The 16,931-nt window shown below is 38.5% G+C and overlaps 1 protein-coding gene across 5 annotated transcripts in view; it reads left to right on the plus strand.

Moving 5' to 3' along the window:
* The window catches only part of atp2b3b (ATPase plasma membrane Ca2+ transporting 3b), a 68,607-nt gene that overhangs the window by 30,494 nt on the left and 21,182 nt on the right, over positions 1-16,931 (plus strand). For all 5 annotated transcript variants that reach the window (XM_032564178.1, XM_032564207.1, XM_032564183.1 and 2 more), the window contains 13 exons: positions 685-849; positions 4,040-4,111; positions 4,223-4,365; positions 4,730-4,862; positions 6,534-6,643; positions 7,267-7,401; positions 8,175-8,281; positions 8,467-8,542; positions 11,567-11,725; positions 11,844-12,023; positions 13,789-13,876; positions 13,961-14,067; positions 15,789-15,980. In XM_032564178.1, the coding sequence (XP_032420069.1) occupies positions 685-849; positions 4,040-4,111; positions 4,223-4,365; positions 4,730-4,862; positions 6,534-6,643; positions 7,267-7,401; positions 8,175-8,281; positions 8,467-8,542; positions 11,567-11,725; positions 11,844-12,023; positions 13,789-13,876; positions 13,961-14,067; positions 15,789-15,980 (1,667 nt within the window). The remainder of the gene's footprint in view (positions 1-684; positions 850-4,039; positions 4,112-4,222; positions 4,366-4,729; positions 4,863-6,533; positions 6,644-7,266; positions 7,402-8,174; positions 8,282-8,466; positions 8,543-11,566; positions 11,726-11,843; positions 12,024-13,788; positions 13,877-13,960; positions 14,068-15,788; positions 15,981-16,931) is intronic.

The following is a 16,931-nucleotide window of genomic DNA, read 5'->3' on the forward strand; positions in this document are numbered from 1 at the left end:
GCTAAGACCTGCCTCCTAGCTCTGACTGCTTATTTCTAGTTAGCACAAGAAGAGGACCTCGATTTTTTTCACAGATTGTCAGTCTCATCTTACGACATAGTGACAGTTTCAGCAAATATGTAAAAAAATATTTTTTTTTATAAAAGTTACATACTGCAGCTTTAAACGGATGACGTTTTTTATAATTTTGTCTTTAAGACAAGCTTTTAGTTAAAATTATTGGATTATCAGACTTCCTAGATTTACTATAGCAGGCAATCGTCAGCATAGCAATTAACTTTTTTGACAAGTAACATTAAAAATGGTGTTCTCTTTAAGTGCAAGCCTGGTGGAGAGACATCAAAAGACTTCCAAATGTATTTGAAGCACTAGTTTAAGAACCTTGCAACTTTTACCTTCCACTGTACAAGCATGCGCTTTATGGTGCTGGTCTATCACATCATTTCTCAAAAAAGTAAATTGAGGTTTTTGGTTGTAAGAAGACAAAACGAGAAAATGTCCAGGGCTACGAATGCTTTGACAATACATTGTAACCAAGCTTTAGGTTGTAAGTGAATTTTTTAAAGTGGCTACTACAGATTTCAGTTTTCGAGCCGAGTATGACTGTGGCACTGACCTACTTCATCTTAATGTGTAAAAGTTTATTAAATGTTTTCTTTTGACGTGTTTTTTTTTTTTTTCTAGCCAAGAAGCAGGATGGGGGCGTTGCTATGGAGATGCAGCCCTTAAAGAGTGCAGAGGGAGGAGAAGTGGAGGACAGAGAGAAGAAGAAGACCAGTGTCCCAAAGAAGGAGAAGAGCGTTTTGCAGGGAAAGCTCACCAAACTGGCTGTGCAAATCGGCAAAGCAGGTGCACAAATCAGCCTTTAATATGTTTTTGTGTTGTTGAATGGAGTGCTTATTAATTCAATTCAGGTTATTTATAAACTGCTAATTAATAATATGTGAAGGAGCGTCAGTACATACAAAAATAAATTCCAACTTCCTTCCAGCTCTAATATAATGCAGTCAGTCTCATTTATAATCCTGGTCGGTTAAATGTTCACTAGTTAAGGAAGATAAATGTTTTATAAAGCATTTGGTACAATTTATGGGACGTAAACAAGAGTACATGCACTATGACATCTGGCCAACAGACAGTTTTGTGTTAATTCCTCCCTAACAAGAACTATCTGGTTCTAAACCAGTTTTAACTACCTGATTAAAACCAGTTGATTCATGTTCACATTACAGGGTGACATAAGTGTGGCTCCCCGCCAGTAACAGTGATAGCAAAGACGTTAAAGAGCATCGTTAGTGAAAATGTTGAAAGCGAAATGGTGAGATATAATTGTTTTTTGGGTTTTTTTGCATTTGTCCTTTTCAATGCTCCGTAGTTGATATTTAAGTATTATTAATAATCTCATCAAATTTCCTGTCAATTTTGACCATTTTTGTACACAAAAACATGGTGGGCTGCCAGTGTGCTGCCCCACCACTTCTACCTCCACCCTTAGCTTGTTTTATAGGGGGAAGCTTGCACGTTGCCGTATGTATTATCACATTACCTAGCATTACTGTCTCCTGATATTTTGCAAATGGTATTTTATATTGCCTGAATTCCCGAAACAATAATTAATCACATATTTCGATGCTTTTATAAACTGAGAAGAGAAGTGAAATTTCGACCCAATTTAAGCTATTTTTGTAGATGCAGCCACTTTTAACTCTCTTAATTACCATCAAGTCGGAACACATGGGATTTGTTTTTTTGTCTTGCCCTTGAAACTATTATTATGCAGTGATAAAGACATAGTAATACTGATTGACTTCCAAATACTGAATTTTGCTCCAATAACATGAAAATAAATTCTCATTGTCTTTTTATAATTTTGTCCGTATGACGTTCCTCTTTCAAATAAAATCTCAGTTCTGTTTTAGCACATCAGCCGACAAAGTCTTCGATCATGTAAACTAAACATACTGTATCTCTGTTGGGCTTCGCTCTGGGCTAGGCCTCTTTGCTCCATCCATAAACAAACAAACCAATAACAACTGGGCAGCAAAAATCTCTTCAGTGTAACCCGATAGTTTTACGGGTTGAAGCTTGAGCATTACGTGGAAAGGAAAGTCGAAGCATAATCAAGTTTAAAATGAGGGGAAATACATAAATGACCAGTATAAGTTTGCCGTCACGCACACACACACACACACACACGCCCACACACCCACACACACCCCCACACACCCGCCCACACCCACACACACACATGCACACTAAGGAAAAACATCATGCACGCCTTCAGAGAAAATGCTGCAGCTCTTTCTCTGTGAAATATTTAAAGTTTGACCTAAAAAAGGCTCTGAATCTTTCATTCACCCACAAACAGAGTGTTGATAAAAGAGCTGTTTAAAATGGCATCATTCAGTTCTAAGTCTTCAAAAAAATATGGGCTCATGGTCATACAGCTGCAACCTGGTTCCACAGGAGAGGAGCTTGGTAGATAAAACATCTGCCTCCCGTTCTAGTTTAGAAACTCAGTAAACTTGCAACCTGATAGCAAAGGGCTGCATTGGGAAGATACAGAACGATTAGATCTGTGGCATGTGTAATAACTTCATTATTAAGGGCTGTGTATTGTATGTTGGTAGGCGAATGTTAAATTCTACTTTGGATGCAACAGGAAGCCAAAGAAGACACACAAAAATTCGACAAAAATGATTTTTTTTCTGTTTAATTTTCATCAGAATCTGGCTGCAGTGTTTTGGATAAGCTGAAGGCCATGGTTATGGTATTACTGTTGCCCTGACTAAGTCAGGTAAAAATCAGGGATTTCAAAAGTTATGCAAATTTTTTTCTCAAGAAAAATAATTGTGTGTATGAGACAGATCCAAGTAGGAAAAATTATTTCATAACTGAGACTAGGCCTCACCAAATCAGTACTATTAGGTTTACAACGTGTTTTTTCTCCATTTGATGTGTTTAAAAAGTAAAGAAACATGTTCACAAATAGATATGGTACAGCTGTTTGTCATTAGTTTAATAAATATGAACCATCAGGAAAACCTCACTTCAAAGTAGAAACAGGATGCTGAAACTGAAGTCTGTGATTCCTGCTAAAAGGCCAGAGAGTAGAAAATCTTATTTTTTACTGTGTTGTGTGGGAGCATGTGGGATGGGCAATAATTATATTATTAATTATTACTGGGGGGGGAGTCAATTGCAACACGGATAATAATTTATATTAATGATATTTGATATCTGATATTTGCAAACGCTGAACAGAGATTGTTGCTTTTGCAGATTTCCCCCCCCCCCCCCCCCCCCCCCACTGTTGATTCCATTAAAAACATCAATAAAAATGAAGCAAATAATTGTCAGCTGCTTTGTAAAATGTAATGTAACTGGTCTACTCAATTAAATGATGGGCAAGTTTCTGTTGAAATGAGTATTTAAAAATTGTGATTAATTTTTAGATGTTTTTTTACTGTCATTTTAAATGTTACAGCCATACATACTAGAGCTAAGAAGAAATGACAACAAAGTTCAAAGTGGCCTCTCGCAAAATTAGCGATGTTTAAAAATACTTAATGTGACATTTGTCAAAACTATTATGAGTTTGAACTGATGAAGATGATGAAAAGTGGCTCTTCTTTTAGCCTCGTTCTTGTGTTAGTATCATTCCTTCATAGTTCTCTTTGATTCTCCAATCCTCTTGCACACTTATTAGGATGGATTGTGTTTTTGTTGTTTTTACCTGAAATATGTCGCTTAATAATATTTACGGCCAGTTTTGTAAGACTTTTTCTGCTTGGGACGGCTTCCAATCCTGGAAGAGAGTCTTGTGGTTTGAGTGTCTAATAGAACTGACAGTGCGAAAATAGGATCAATAAAAATACATTTTAAAAATTCTGTTGTAGCTGACGTAAAGCAGAAGACGCCTATTATTTTATATAATAAATATATAATATAATATATAATACATATATAATAGTATGGCTCTAAGCAGAATGCTTCGTAACTTGCTGTTTTTAATTTCACTTCTCTTTTCTCCCTGCAGGTTTGGTGATGTCAGCCATCACTGTCATCATTCTGGTGCTGTACTTTGTCATAAACACATTTGTCGTTAAAGGTTTGTGTGCATGAACCATTTTAGCAGAGCAATGCTGAACGCTGGCTACTCTAAGGAGCAAACTTGAAATGAAACTGTTTGGCTAAACATGGTCTCCGGTTTGTGTTGCAGGTCATACGTGGCTAACAGAATGCACTCCGATATACATCCAGTATTTTGTCAAGTTTTTCATAATCGGAGTCACTGTGCTGGTGGTGGCTGTGCCAGAAGGCTTACCTCTTGCTGTCACTATTTCTCTGGCCTATTCTGTGAAGGTATAGCCAACACACCTGGTTCATGTAGTCAGCCTTCACTTCAGTTTTACTCCCGGTGCAGACACTATCAGTGTGATTTTAAAATTCTTTCTGGTGTTGTATTGAAAATATCACTGTGCCTGTTAGTGTTCCAGTTAAAAACATTCAGGATAGTTTGTCAAAATATGTTTTAAAGCCATTGAATTAGTCTTTCAAGAAGTCTGTTTATGTTTAAAGTAATTAAAAAAAAAACCTTCGCCCTTCTCTTCATCTTCATCCTGCCCAACATCACATCGCTCCGTGCACTGATGCACAAACCATCCATCATCATTTACTGCCTCCTCCTCATCCACCCCACTGTTTTCCCTTGATATCTCATAACCAGAAAATGATGAAGGACAACAACCTTGTACGGCATCTGGATGCATGTGAGACCATGGGGAATGCCACGGCCATCTGCTCCGACAAGACCGGCACGCTCACCACCAACCGGATGACTGTAGTGCAGACTTACATAGGTGAGGCAGAAGAAAGTGCATGTTAAAGATTAAAGCTGCATATGCTGGGTTAGACAGAAAATAACTCCTGTTGCATTTAAACAACTGTTATTTCCAAGCTTGTTTTTTTTCCCGAAGGGTGGATAGTTTTTCTACAAATCTGTGTCCTTTGAGCTAATTTCTTTTTTTTTTTTTTTGCTACACAAATTGCTGTCCATACCTACTGGCAACTCTGGTAAAGATTCATGACCAGTCTTGATCAATCATGTTTATAGCCTACAAGGCAGTTCAAAGTGCTTTAGATCATAAAAACATGAAAACATCATAAAAGTATTATACAGTCAACAGTTGTGAAAACCAGTAACAGATATTACATTTTGTCAAATGCCATCATTAAAATCATCAGTACACATAAAATATGCTGATTAATGTTCAGTAACCATGAGTCAAAAGCAACTATAAGCAGGTGAGGTTTTGAGTCTTGATTTAATGGAACTGCTTCTCCATGTTTGGTTCTGGTTCTGGGGATACAGAGCAGGACGGAACCAGAAGACCTGAGGGGTCTGGAACGTTGATACAACAGCAGCAGATTTTTTATGCATTGTGGTGCTAAGCCGTTCAGTGAGTTATAGACCAACAGTATTTTAAAGTCTATTTTCTGAGTTTCACGGAGCCGGTGGAAGGACTTTAGAACTTCCACTGGTTTTAAGGTGAGCAGCAGCGTTCTGGATCAGCTGCAGCTGTCTGATTGATTTTTTTAGGCAGACCTGTGAAGACGCTGTTGAAGTAATCAATGTGACTGAAGATAAACACACTGATGAGTTTGTCTAGATCTTGCTGGGATATTAGTCCTTTAATCCTTGAAATGATCTTCAGGTAATAGAAGGCCGACTTTGTAACCATCTTTATGTGGCTCTGAAGGTTCAGGTCTGAGTGCATTAAAACAGACTTCCTGAGGGCAGAGTTCCAGAGAGAGTAGGAGTTTTTAGGGACAGATAAGTTTTAAGGGACAGAAGCCCAATTTCAAGGCATTAAATTATGAAGTTAAATTTCTTTTTAGTCATGTTTGATATCTGGCACTTTAAAGGGACCAGTTTTGTCAGGGCTTTGTGACAGAATGATGCATTGTTAAGCTGGAAGTAACCAAAAGAAGATGGGCACACTGTGGCTGTAAGAAGGAAATGGTCAAGTATGGTTGACCATTTCCTTCCCAGCAAGTATGCTGGGATGTTCAACCTCTGAACTGTCATGTGGACACTGGTATCCCCTACTGTGTAGTGAGTGGCTATGAGTGGTTTCCATCTGACCATTCTCTTCACACAACTGCTGCTTATTGGATAGTTTATCTCTTTCTCTGACCTTACTTTCCAAACATATGAGATGGTGGTGCGAAATGCTCTCTGTAGACCAACAGTTTTGTGAAACAGTCAGACATTTATGTCTGGCACCAAAAACCATGCTAAATTCAAAGTCACCAAATTCCAATTTTTTCCTCCATTTTAACACTTGTTTTGGACTCCAGTAAGTTTTCTTTATCACCCTGATATGCCTCAATGTACAGAGTTGCTGCCTTGTCCCTAACTGACTGTATTTATGTTAACCAGCAATTGAAATCATGCCATACAGAGTGACCCTGGAGTGTTTATGTAGAGGTTATCATTCAAGGTGATGAAAGTGTGACTATTGTTTCAGGTGATGTGCACCATCGTGTGATCCCAGACCCTGGACTGGTCAATCCTAGGACACTGGATCTGCTAGTCAATGCAATCGCCATCAACAGCGCCTACACCTCCAAGATCTTAGTGAGTAACCCTCAGACAAATACAAACATTTGTTCTTTAAAGCAGCATTTAAAAAAAAAAAAAGATCCTGGGAATAATGTTGTCTTCTTTAAAAGGAACTTATCTAAAATTCACATTTTGCATGTTTCTATATTTCCACTTGGGTTTCTACTGCTTCTGAAAACAGCCCAAGTACTTAAAAAACCCACCCAGACAGTTATTAGCAATAAGTTATGAGCCATTTCAAAAACCTATGGAAATCAGCAGGCACTGTCCCTCACCTCGCAACCCCAGCGCACGTTACATGTCACCTAGCAACCCAAGCAGAGCTCCAACACATTTGGTCAGCTGGTTTTACCACTGTATGCACTGTACAATAACTGATGGCTAAAGACAAGTGTTTTATTGTTGACATACCTGTAATAACTTGCTTCATTATGGTTGGTTGTGCAGGAGGCTCCACTTTTGCTTTTCAAAGTTTGTATAATTGTTTCATTTTGCAGTCATTTTCACGTGCTTGTGACCCATCCCAACCTGTTTAAGGAAGCATAACAGCTCACCTTTAAATCATTTGCTGTTTCCTTTTCTGTCTCTTCCTCTCCAACTCTATCATGCTAATTTGTATCACCCCTGTTCTTTAACAGCCACCCGACGTGGAGGGGGGTCTAGCCAAGCAGGTGGGCAACAAAACAGAGTGCGGCCTGCTGGGACTTGTCTTAGACCTTCAGCGGGACTACACCCCTGTAAGAGAGCAGATCCCTGAGGAGAAACTCTACAAGGTAGAAAATCACAAACCCAAACTCAGTTTTTAACATTTCCCCTTAGATAACAAGTATGTAAGACACTCGGTAGATGGAAAAAACATTTGATTTTCTTCTAGATTTTTCTTTTTCCGCCCTCCTTTTTCATTTGCAGGACTTTTAAACACTTTTCAGTTTTAGAATGCACTATAAATTATGCTCCCCTTCATCAGAACATCTTCAGTTTCCCCACACCATGCAGAAATATGTCTTGTTTTTGACTCAAACAACTAAAATGAAAATGCAAGAAAAACTTAAACTAAAACCTGTTGCATCTGAAGAAAAAAGTAGTTTTTATGTAGTTGTGAACAGGTTTAACGCCAAACTTGTCTCATTCTGGGATGTTTAAAGTAGTTTGTATTATGGCTCCATGAAAAAACTGTATTGCAGTATTTGGCCATATAGTTGCTGTATGATAATACTGATTATCCCACGTTTTCCAGGTTCTTTTCTTTCATTTCCTTCTTCACAATCTCCCCACCACTGTTTGTTAGCTTTAGCATCCCAGCCACAAAAAAAAAACTACATAATGTGTGGTATCAACAGCAGGAAACCCTCATCCAACAGGCCTAAATATATTATTGATATGACAAATTTTCATGCCTGGTGTTTGAAATATATCTTATTACGCCCAAGTGGTCTTTTGCAAATGTGACACGTAGCTATTGACACATAAAATAATAATTATAATTTGATACTTTGTGCAGATTTAGTTGGTGTTCCTCTTTATCACTCATCTTTCTCTCTCTCAGGTGTACACATTCAACTCAGTGCGCAAATCTATGAGTACTGTGATCAAGCTGCCTGATGGTACCTTCCGCCTTTACAGCAAAGGAGCCTCTGAGATAATGCTGAAAAAGTGAGTGGCGCTTTCAATTCAAGTATTTCATTTTTATTACAGCTGTTTTAAAATTCAGTCTCACTGATATGCTTTCTCATTAATCAAAGATGTCCAAAGGCAGCAAATGAAAGCAGATTGCGTTCAAGCTTAGTGAAAAGTTTCAATGTGGCACCAAAGATGTCATTCTTCGTTTTCCTTCTCAGGTGTTCCTACATCCTGGATGCCAATGGAGAATCTCGCAGTTTTCGTCCACGCGACAGAGATGAGATGGTCAAACAGGTGAGGCCGATTCATGGGTGCATATTTGATGATTTAACTCTATAGTCAGAGTCAATAGTTCTGGAGATAGAGACATTGATGAACAGTAAAAGTAAATCTCATGGTGGTAAACCCTAGCTGAACTTTGATTAAAAGTTGTTCAGTGGGGAAGCAGGTGAGAGGCTCTGCAGATCATATTAATAATTTCAAAGACATGCTGTGACTCAGAGTTCTGCTGCTATATTTTAACTAGATTTCATTCTTCTTTTTCAATTAAGTTCCTGGAAAGATGAACAGCTTGATCTTTTCAGCTTAAACTTAGCAACATAGCAAATACAAATTTGGTAGCATATTTATAGCTTGGGGAACCTAATGGGGAATAATAGCTTAACAGTAAAGATATAATAAGTTAGCTGAGACGAACTAGTCAGTTAAATTTGTCTACTAGAACGTAAAAATAAAACTATTCAAACTATCTGGTCTTATTGGGGAAACAAGTCCCTGCTCTTAAACCTGATAGTTGGTTGTGCCACCTCTCCCTGCCAGAGTTTGCCTGACTTGAGTCTAATCAAAATCTTTTAGCATTTTAGAGATGACCTTGCTGGTGTTCAGATCATTAACCTGCTGCATTAACCATATGCTCCCTTTCTGAGTTTTCTGGTTGAGGTTCATGGTTCCATCAATGACAGTTTCACATCACAAAGTGACCCATTCAAGCTTAGAACAAATCAATGTGTGGATGTGCCATAACTTTCTTCAGCTAGAAAAAAAAACTGGGATCATTATCTTTGGGCCTAAGAGGAATGATTTAGAGTCAGTACAGAGTTATTCAGCTATTATAGCTAGAAACAGATCAGGCCTGAAATCTGGATGTAGTGATGGACTCAATCCTGAACCTTCAGAGCCACATAAAGACGGTTCCAAAGTCGGCCTTCTATCACCTGAAGAACATTTCCAGGATAAAAGAACTAATGTCCCAGCAAGATCCAGAGAAACGCATCCATGCATTTATCTTTAGTCACATTGATTATTGCAACATCGTCTTCACAGGTCTGCCTAAAAAAATCAGGCAGCTGCAGCTGATCCAGAACGTTGCTGCTCATGTTCTCACTAAAACCAGGTAGACAGAACACATAACACCGGTTTTAAAGTCCCTACACTGGCTCCCAGAAAATAGACTTTTAAACACTGTTGTTAGTTTATGAATCACTGAATAGCTTAGCATCAAAATACATTAAAGATCTGCAGTTGTTGTATCAACCTTCAACTCAGGTCTTCTGGTTCTGGTTCTGCTCTGCATCCCCAGAACCAGAACCAAACCTGGAGAAGCAGCATTCATGCAGCTTTTATGCACCACAAATCAAATAAATAAAAACACTGACATTCTTTAAATCAAGGCTAAAAACCCAGCTGTCTAGAGCTGCCTTTGATTAATGACAGCTGGAATAACATAAAAGTAGTCTTGTCTTTCAACCCATTAAATGCTGTGTTTGGGTTGTACCAGATGCAACAGCATGGACTCCTTCCAAAATCGTTTTTCTCATCAGTCTACTAAATTGTTTTTCGAAAACTCTTGGAAATCACACCAACATGTTTCTTTTAGCAATCGTTAATGGTTGTTTTGCTCTTTTTTCTCATCAGTGGATAGTCACCTTAAAACTCGGGTCCCATTTTTGCCAAGTCTCAATCTTATTGCTGAATTATAAACTAACTGAGGCCTACAGAGCTGTAGAAGTTGAGTTCTTGTGTGACCTTCAGAATGAATCAATGAATGAGTCACTGATTTGCTTTTGGAGTAATTTTGGTAGGTCAGCCACTTCTAGGAAGGTTTCCCAATGTTTTCACCATTTGTAGATAATGACTCTGTGCTTCACTGGATTCCCCAAGCCAAACGGTTTTGTAACCGTTTCTAGTTTGATTCAGTGACTTAGTTTCTAATCTGTGTCTGAATCGTTTAGAATCGTTCAGGTCAAATTGAACCTAAACGATTAATCATATAATTTATAATTTAAAAACTAAAGGTTTTATGTACTGTCTTATATTAATCTACATTGATCCAAAAATATTTAAGTGCAACAAAAAATCAAAAACAGAAAACAATCTCCTATTGTTAAACATGTGCATAAAGCTGCTTTTACGGATTTTGGATTTGTTCTTCTAGTCTGTATGCTGATTAGATTCAAGTTTTTTCATCATGTGAACAAATTCTTCCTCCTCTGCAGTGTAATTACTGTTTTATGAGGCATGTATTATGATTTTGATCCCAAGCTTTGAAATTTTATGCTTGAAACATGAGTAAAGGTAGTTCTTATAAGACCAGCCAGCCATTAAAAATCATTCTAAATATAAAGACTGCTGATGAAGTTAAAATATCAAGATAAGCTCCCATGTTTTCATACACATTTACTGTGTAATTAGGATCTGTTAAGTGAGCTGCCATTGGAACAACATGAAGATAATGTTGTAAAGAGTGCACTGCTGCCGACTCCGTCTGATTACCTTGATCAAAACTATTGTCCACATTAACAGTTTATGCTTTCAATTTTACACTAAGTTATTCAACCCTCCACAAGCATGGCATTTAAACAAAAATGTGACATCAGCTTTGGCAGACTTACATTTTGACAAACTTGTGACATGTGAAAATAGCTCTGTCAGCTCTACTGTAATACAAACGTTAGCAAACAAACGCATGTATTTGTGAATTTTCTGAGAGTTTGCAGCCCATGCGCGGCGTAATTGACTGACGGGCGGACAGATCTAAATTTGGCTCATGATGAACACAGCTTGTGCCGTGAGAAAAATAACTGCTCCTTCCGCGACTTGATTCCAGCTCAGTAGTTGAGTTTGCGTTGTGGCAGCTTCATGTCACCTCGTTTCTGTGTCACGCTGCGCCGTCTGCGGCAAGCCGGGGGTCTTTCCCTTCAGCTGCGTCACATCGGATCCATCACGAATACACCTCAGACCTCATTTCTGCTTTATATATCGGAATCCAAATGACTGGTGAAGTCAGCATTGTGATGTGTTTTATTAATTGACTGCTAGGTGATTGAACCAATGGCTTGTGAGGGGCTGAGGACCATCTGCATCGCCTACCGTGATCTGCCCCCAAATCCGGAGCCAGAATGGGACAACGAGGCGGAAATTGTGACAGAGCTGACCTGCATCACTGTGGTTGGAATAGAGGACCCTGTTCGGCCCGAGGTATGTGGCTTTGAAGGGGTGTTGAAGTTTGTCAGTACATGAAATCTTTTACACCGTCTATCTGAAGCATGATTGGCATTTTGTTTCTGTGTAAATAAATCCCTTTGACCTTTTCGAGGTGCCGGAAGCCATCCGGAAGTGTCAGCGCGCGGGCATCACAGTGCGGATGGTAACTGGTGACAACATTAATACAGCGAGGGCCATCGCTGCCAAGTGCGGCATCATACACCCTGGAGATGATTTCATCTGTCTGGAGGGGAAAGAGTTTAACCGGCGAATCCGGAACGAGAAGGGGGAGGCAAGTTTGGGTCTCCGTCAAGTTAAAAGGAACTTCAATGTTCCAACCGGGAGGCATTTCATTCTGTTTGTACAATACAAACGTTTTAAAAACAATCCTAGTTTCCTCATGATCTGCTCAGATCAATCTGGTCCTTTCTGATGTTTCAAAGCTCATTTTTTAGCTCTTGTAGATGCAAGATGAAGCTCCTCTCAGGTCCTGTTTCAGGACTTAACTAGATTTTGTTTCCTTTTACTTAAAGTAATGACAGATAGATTGTATTAAAATTAATACCAAACCACCAGGGAACAACAGATGAAAATTATCTCTTGTAGCTAAATCTGGCACATTTACAAGATCATTCTAATGGACTCATGTTGATTAATATACACTGTCCCTTATGAAATAAATTCAAATTCAATATCTGATAGACATAAATTGCCAGTATATAGTTTTTATGACTTCTTATAATAATCAAATTTTGCAATGTAAAAAACAGCAGCTGAAGAAAAACAATTTGTTGATTGATTGACTATTGATTGAAATCATTTTGAAATCATTTAAGAAAGTCCGACTGATATGAAGCTTAATTTAAAAACAACTAGAAGTGTCTCTTCATTGTAATTTGCAGATTTAGTTCTCGGACGCCATTTCGCCAGTGAGAATTTTTACATTTAGTTCTGGCCTCTTGTTGCTGAATTTAGCTGATTTTGATGCTCTAGTTTAAAAAAATATGGCATAAGAAGATACCAGAACAACATTCAAAAGCTTTTTCTAGCCTGCCTCCTCTGAGGAGTCTTTAGTCATTCATATTAGAAGCCATGATGAAGGGAGAGGGGTTTTTATAAAATAGGACTCAAAGATTATTTTAAAACATCCACAGATTGATTGGGAATTGATAACATAAAACATAAACCGAACCAGCATTCTTGTATCAGCTGAAAGTCTGACTGAATAAACTCCAAACATTTCCCATTGAGGACAACATGTTTAAACAACTTCTGACAAATCAGTGCTTCATCTTTAAAACTTAAAAAAAATAACCTTGACAATTTATAACTTAAAGTTTTTTTTTCTATTTGTAACAAGATATACACAAAAGAGTGTTCTTGATATTTCTTACAGAATCTCTTCAGTAAGAGATTCTGGTGACCAGTCAGCCGCCAGAAAAAGAAAATGGTTCGGTATCGGTAGATGTTAGCCATTTTTTGTCCGTATATGGGTGCTTTGGAAAAGTGATTCTTTTAAAAATATCATTGTGTATAAAGGCACTTAAATTTACAGCTTTTCATTTCTTTTTCTATTGAAAAATTTATAAAAGGTGGCAACACAAAGACAGACTGATTACTCTAAGAAACGGAAATGGAAATAGAGTGAAATATTCACCATGATAAGGTTTCTATTGCAGCTTTGTCCTGAAGTGGCTGAATCCACTGAGGTCAGAGCACAGAATAAAAAAAACAACATTCATTCAGAATACTTTCATCCAGCCCATTTAGCTGTATAATTTGAATTTAGCAGAATGCTTAATGAGATAGCAAGCTGATTAGTGCTGTGGCTTTGCTTTTCTAAGGAGTGTGAATTTAAATATACTCCCTAAAACGTAGGTGTAAATCCTAATTATGCCAGCAGTCTGCGGCTGATTGAATGGGAGCGCAGAGCACAGTGTCTCTCTGATCCTGGTTCCTCCATAGAGCCCAGGATTAACAGTGACATCTAGCGAAGCACTGCTGAGTTGGTTCTTCTGTGTTAATCTTCGTCACACGCGCTTCCTTCTCGTCTACAGATTGAACAGGAACGTATAGATAAAATCTGGCCCAAGCTGCGCGTGCTGGCTCGGTCCTCGCCGACAGACAAGCACACACTGGTTAAAGGTGAGGCTCCAGGGTTTGATCACTGAAGCACGGGTGTGTTTAGACATCACAGGAACATTTTGAGCCTGTTTCGCCCTCCTCTAGGCATCATTGACAGCAGCGTCGTGGAACAGAGGCAGGTTGTCGCGGTAACAGGAGACGGGACTAATGACGGACCAGCTTTGAAGAAGGCTGATGTGGGCTTTGCCATGGTAAGCTGATCCATAATTATTCACCTATAATGTTTATGAGCTGCTAAAGGCCCACTATGCCTCCATTTGTGTCGGTGTATTTACAGCTCAAGCTTTAAGTGGCTCTTTATGTGCTGCGCCAGGCTGATGTGGATTTGGCATTTTGTGGACAGAAAAAATGGCTCGTTTTCCTGCAAATGTGCATAGAATTACCACAGCAGAATGGCAGTCGTCCTTATGTTCCTTCTTTTAAGTTACTAAACTCAAATTATGTGGTTAATTTGTTTCAAACTAGGAAAATTAGGTTATTCATTTACAAAAATGTGAAGGAAGACATTACTTCTGCCTTTTTATATATATATTAACTTTGCATTTTTTAAATGTAGAAATGCATATATAATCTATGTAAATTATATAAAATATTGTTTATTTTATATTGTTTTTTCATCTAAAATCTGGAGATGCAACAATTACAATTTTGCAGCTGATTTTCCACACTCCAGGTTTTGTAAAACTTTACCATGCTGTTTATTATGTAACACTTTTAGAAAAGGACACATGGTTGGCCAAAGTACTGCAAAATAGTATGTTTCCACAAACACAATTAAAATTGTAATAACTCTAACATAGCACAATCAAATCTGAATAAACAGTACAATCAATACCAGATTGACATTATGTTAAAAGCTAAATAATTAAAAGTAAGTTTTCAAGCGAGATTTTAAATCCTCAACTGAGGGAGCTTGTCTTATGTGTCGAGGCAGCCCGTTTCAGAGCTTTGGGACCACAACAGAGAAAAACTGATCACAAATTATGCTGCTGGATTGGAAGTGACCTCGCTAATTTCTGTTAATAAGAAGAGTAGCAATAATCCAACTGGAAGGTTTTGAAAGGATAGATTACGAATGAAAGAGGATGATTTTACCACGGCATTGATGTTGTTATCAAACCTACACGCATCTATCTTAAAAACCTAAGTTGGCGACAACAATCTTCAAATGAGGAATCAAAATAGAGAGATCAGCTCAGGGTGGAAGATTTTGGGACTGAATAAAATAAAATGTTCATTAAAGTAAAAAACAATTTAGGGCCTTCCATGACTTGGTGTTAGCAAAACAATCAAGATGAATCACAATACTTGGTAAAATGTTGCATTTGCAGCGTAAAAGACCTCTTTCTCCTTGATAGTCACTTCTAAAACATCCAGCGTCCAGATCCAGATCTCTGAGTGCTGCTACACTCAGAGCAGCACTCTGAGATCAGACTTGAGCTTTTTATGGGTAAAAGTTTTAGAGATTAGAGGGTTGATCTCTCCGTCCTCTACACATATTGTAAACCAGCTGATTGTTGTCTGAGGAAGACCTCCACATTGACTGAAGTGACCCTTGACTCATGTCACATCCCTCTGTCAGCCAATGGATTTCTGAAATGACTTGTTGGTTAAATTTGGTAGGTGGTTTAGAGGCATTGGCACTAAAAGAGGCAACTGCCTTTAAGGTTGTGTTGTTCTCTGTTACATGTTTTTATTTTACACAAGAGGCCGAAACACACCAAAGGTCGTGGGTCCTCCCGGCCCGGCCGGTTCTACAGTCAATGCTCTTACTCACCCCAAGTGGCAGCGCTCAGAGGCAGAACGACACGATATCGAGACAGTGGCATTCCACAGTAATTTGGATGCTTGAACGCTCGCATGAATCATGTCATGAGTCGCGTTCCTCTCACTCCGTCTCAATCTCTGCCAGGGTATCGCCGGGACAGACGTGGCTAAAGAGGCGTCCGACATCATCTTGACTGATGACAACTTCAGCAGCATTGTCAAGGCCGTGATGTGGGGACGAAATGTCTACGATAGCATCTCCAAGTTCCTGCAGTTCCAGCTCACGGTCAACGTAGTGGCTGTCATCGTGGCCTTCACCGGGGCATGCATCACTCAGGTGGACACATTTCTTAACACTTAAACATGCTGACAAATTTCCACACACACGCGCCCACGCCTACACCCACACACACACACACACACCCCTATACATAATGTGGACACATAAATGTCACTTCTGGAAGATTCACTCACCTTATATATGGGATGACAAAGCAAAGCAGGAAATGCTTTTATTGCATTTTTAAACTACCCTTTGTAAGCAGAGATGTCCTGGCACTTGCAGCGAATCACATTCATTCATATGAAAGGAAAGTCAAACTGCACACATGGGTGTATTTGTTAAAAATACATAGAATTTTCTTCATATAACTATGATTGAAATAAAGTTATATGACAGGTTTATCCCAAATAAACCAGTGAAAACGCCTGAATATGTGACAGAAGCAATATAACAGAGCAACCTGCATGTGGTAATGTGGGACACAAGGCAAAACATGAAGAGATTTTAATCAAGACTTTTGGAGTGAATGTCTCAGACTTTACAAGTTGTGTGTTTAATTAACTGTCATCAGGTCCAGGTTTGTCTAGTCCATAAATTTACATTTCTACGCTTGTCTAATTTGGAGTTGGTTTTAATGCCAAAAGTTGAAAATTCTTCCTGTGTACTTTCACAAATATAAAAAAAAATGTTTCACACTAATTTGAAATTGTGTTTGAAGGAATTGCTGCTCAGTGCAGAATAATCTGGCTGAGGTTTGATCAGTCTAAGTAGATTTTGAGGGAGTGATTTTTGAAAGCATTTCCAAGAAGGACATGGGGAGATTCTCAGTGCTCTGTCACCATCCCTTTTTCCCTGAAGTTTCCAAAACAAAGACAAAGGTCCAATATTTTAAAAAATTTAAAGTATGAATACTCCAGTTAATGATTGATTCCTAAATTACTTTATGGTTATTTCAATAATCAATAAATCCCAATTAATTTGATTAATCATTTCAGCCCTACATTA

The sequence above is a fragment of the Xiphophorus hellerii genome, chromosome 1 (assembly GCF_003331165.1).
Source record: "Xiphophorus hellerii strain 12219 chromosome 1, Xiphophorus_hellerii-4.1, whole genome shotgun sequence".
Classification (NCBI taxonomy): domain Eukaryota; kingdom Metazoa; phylum Chordata; class Actinopteri; order Cyprinodontiformes; family Poeciliidae; genus Xiphophorus; species Xiphophorus hellerii.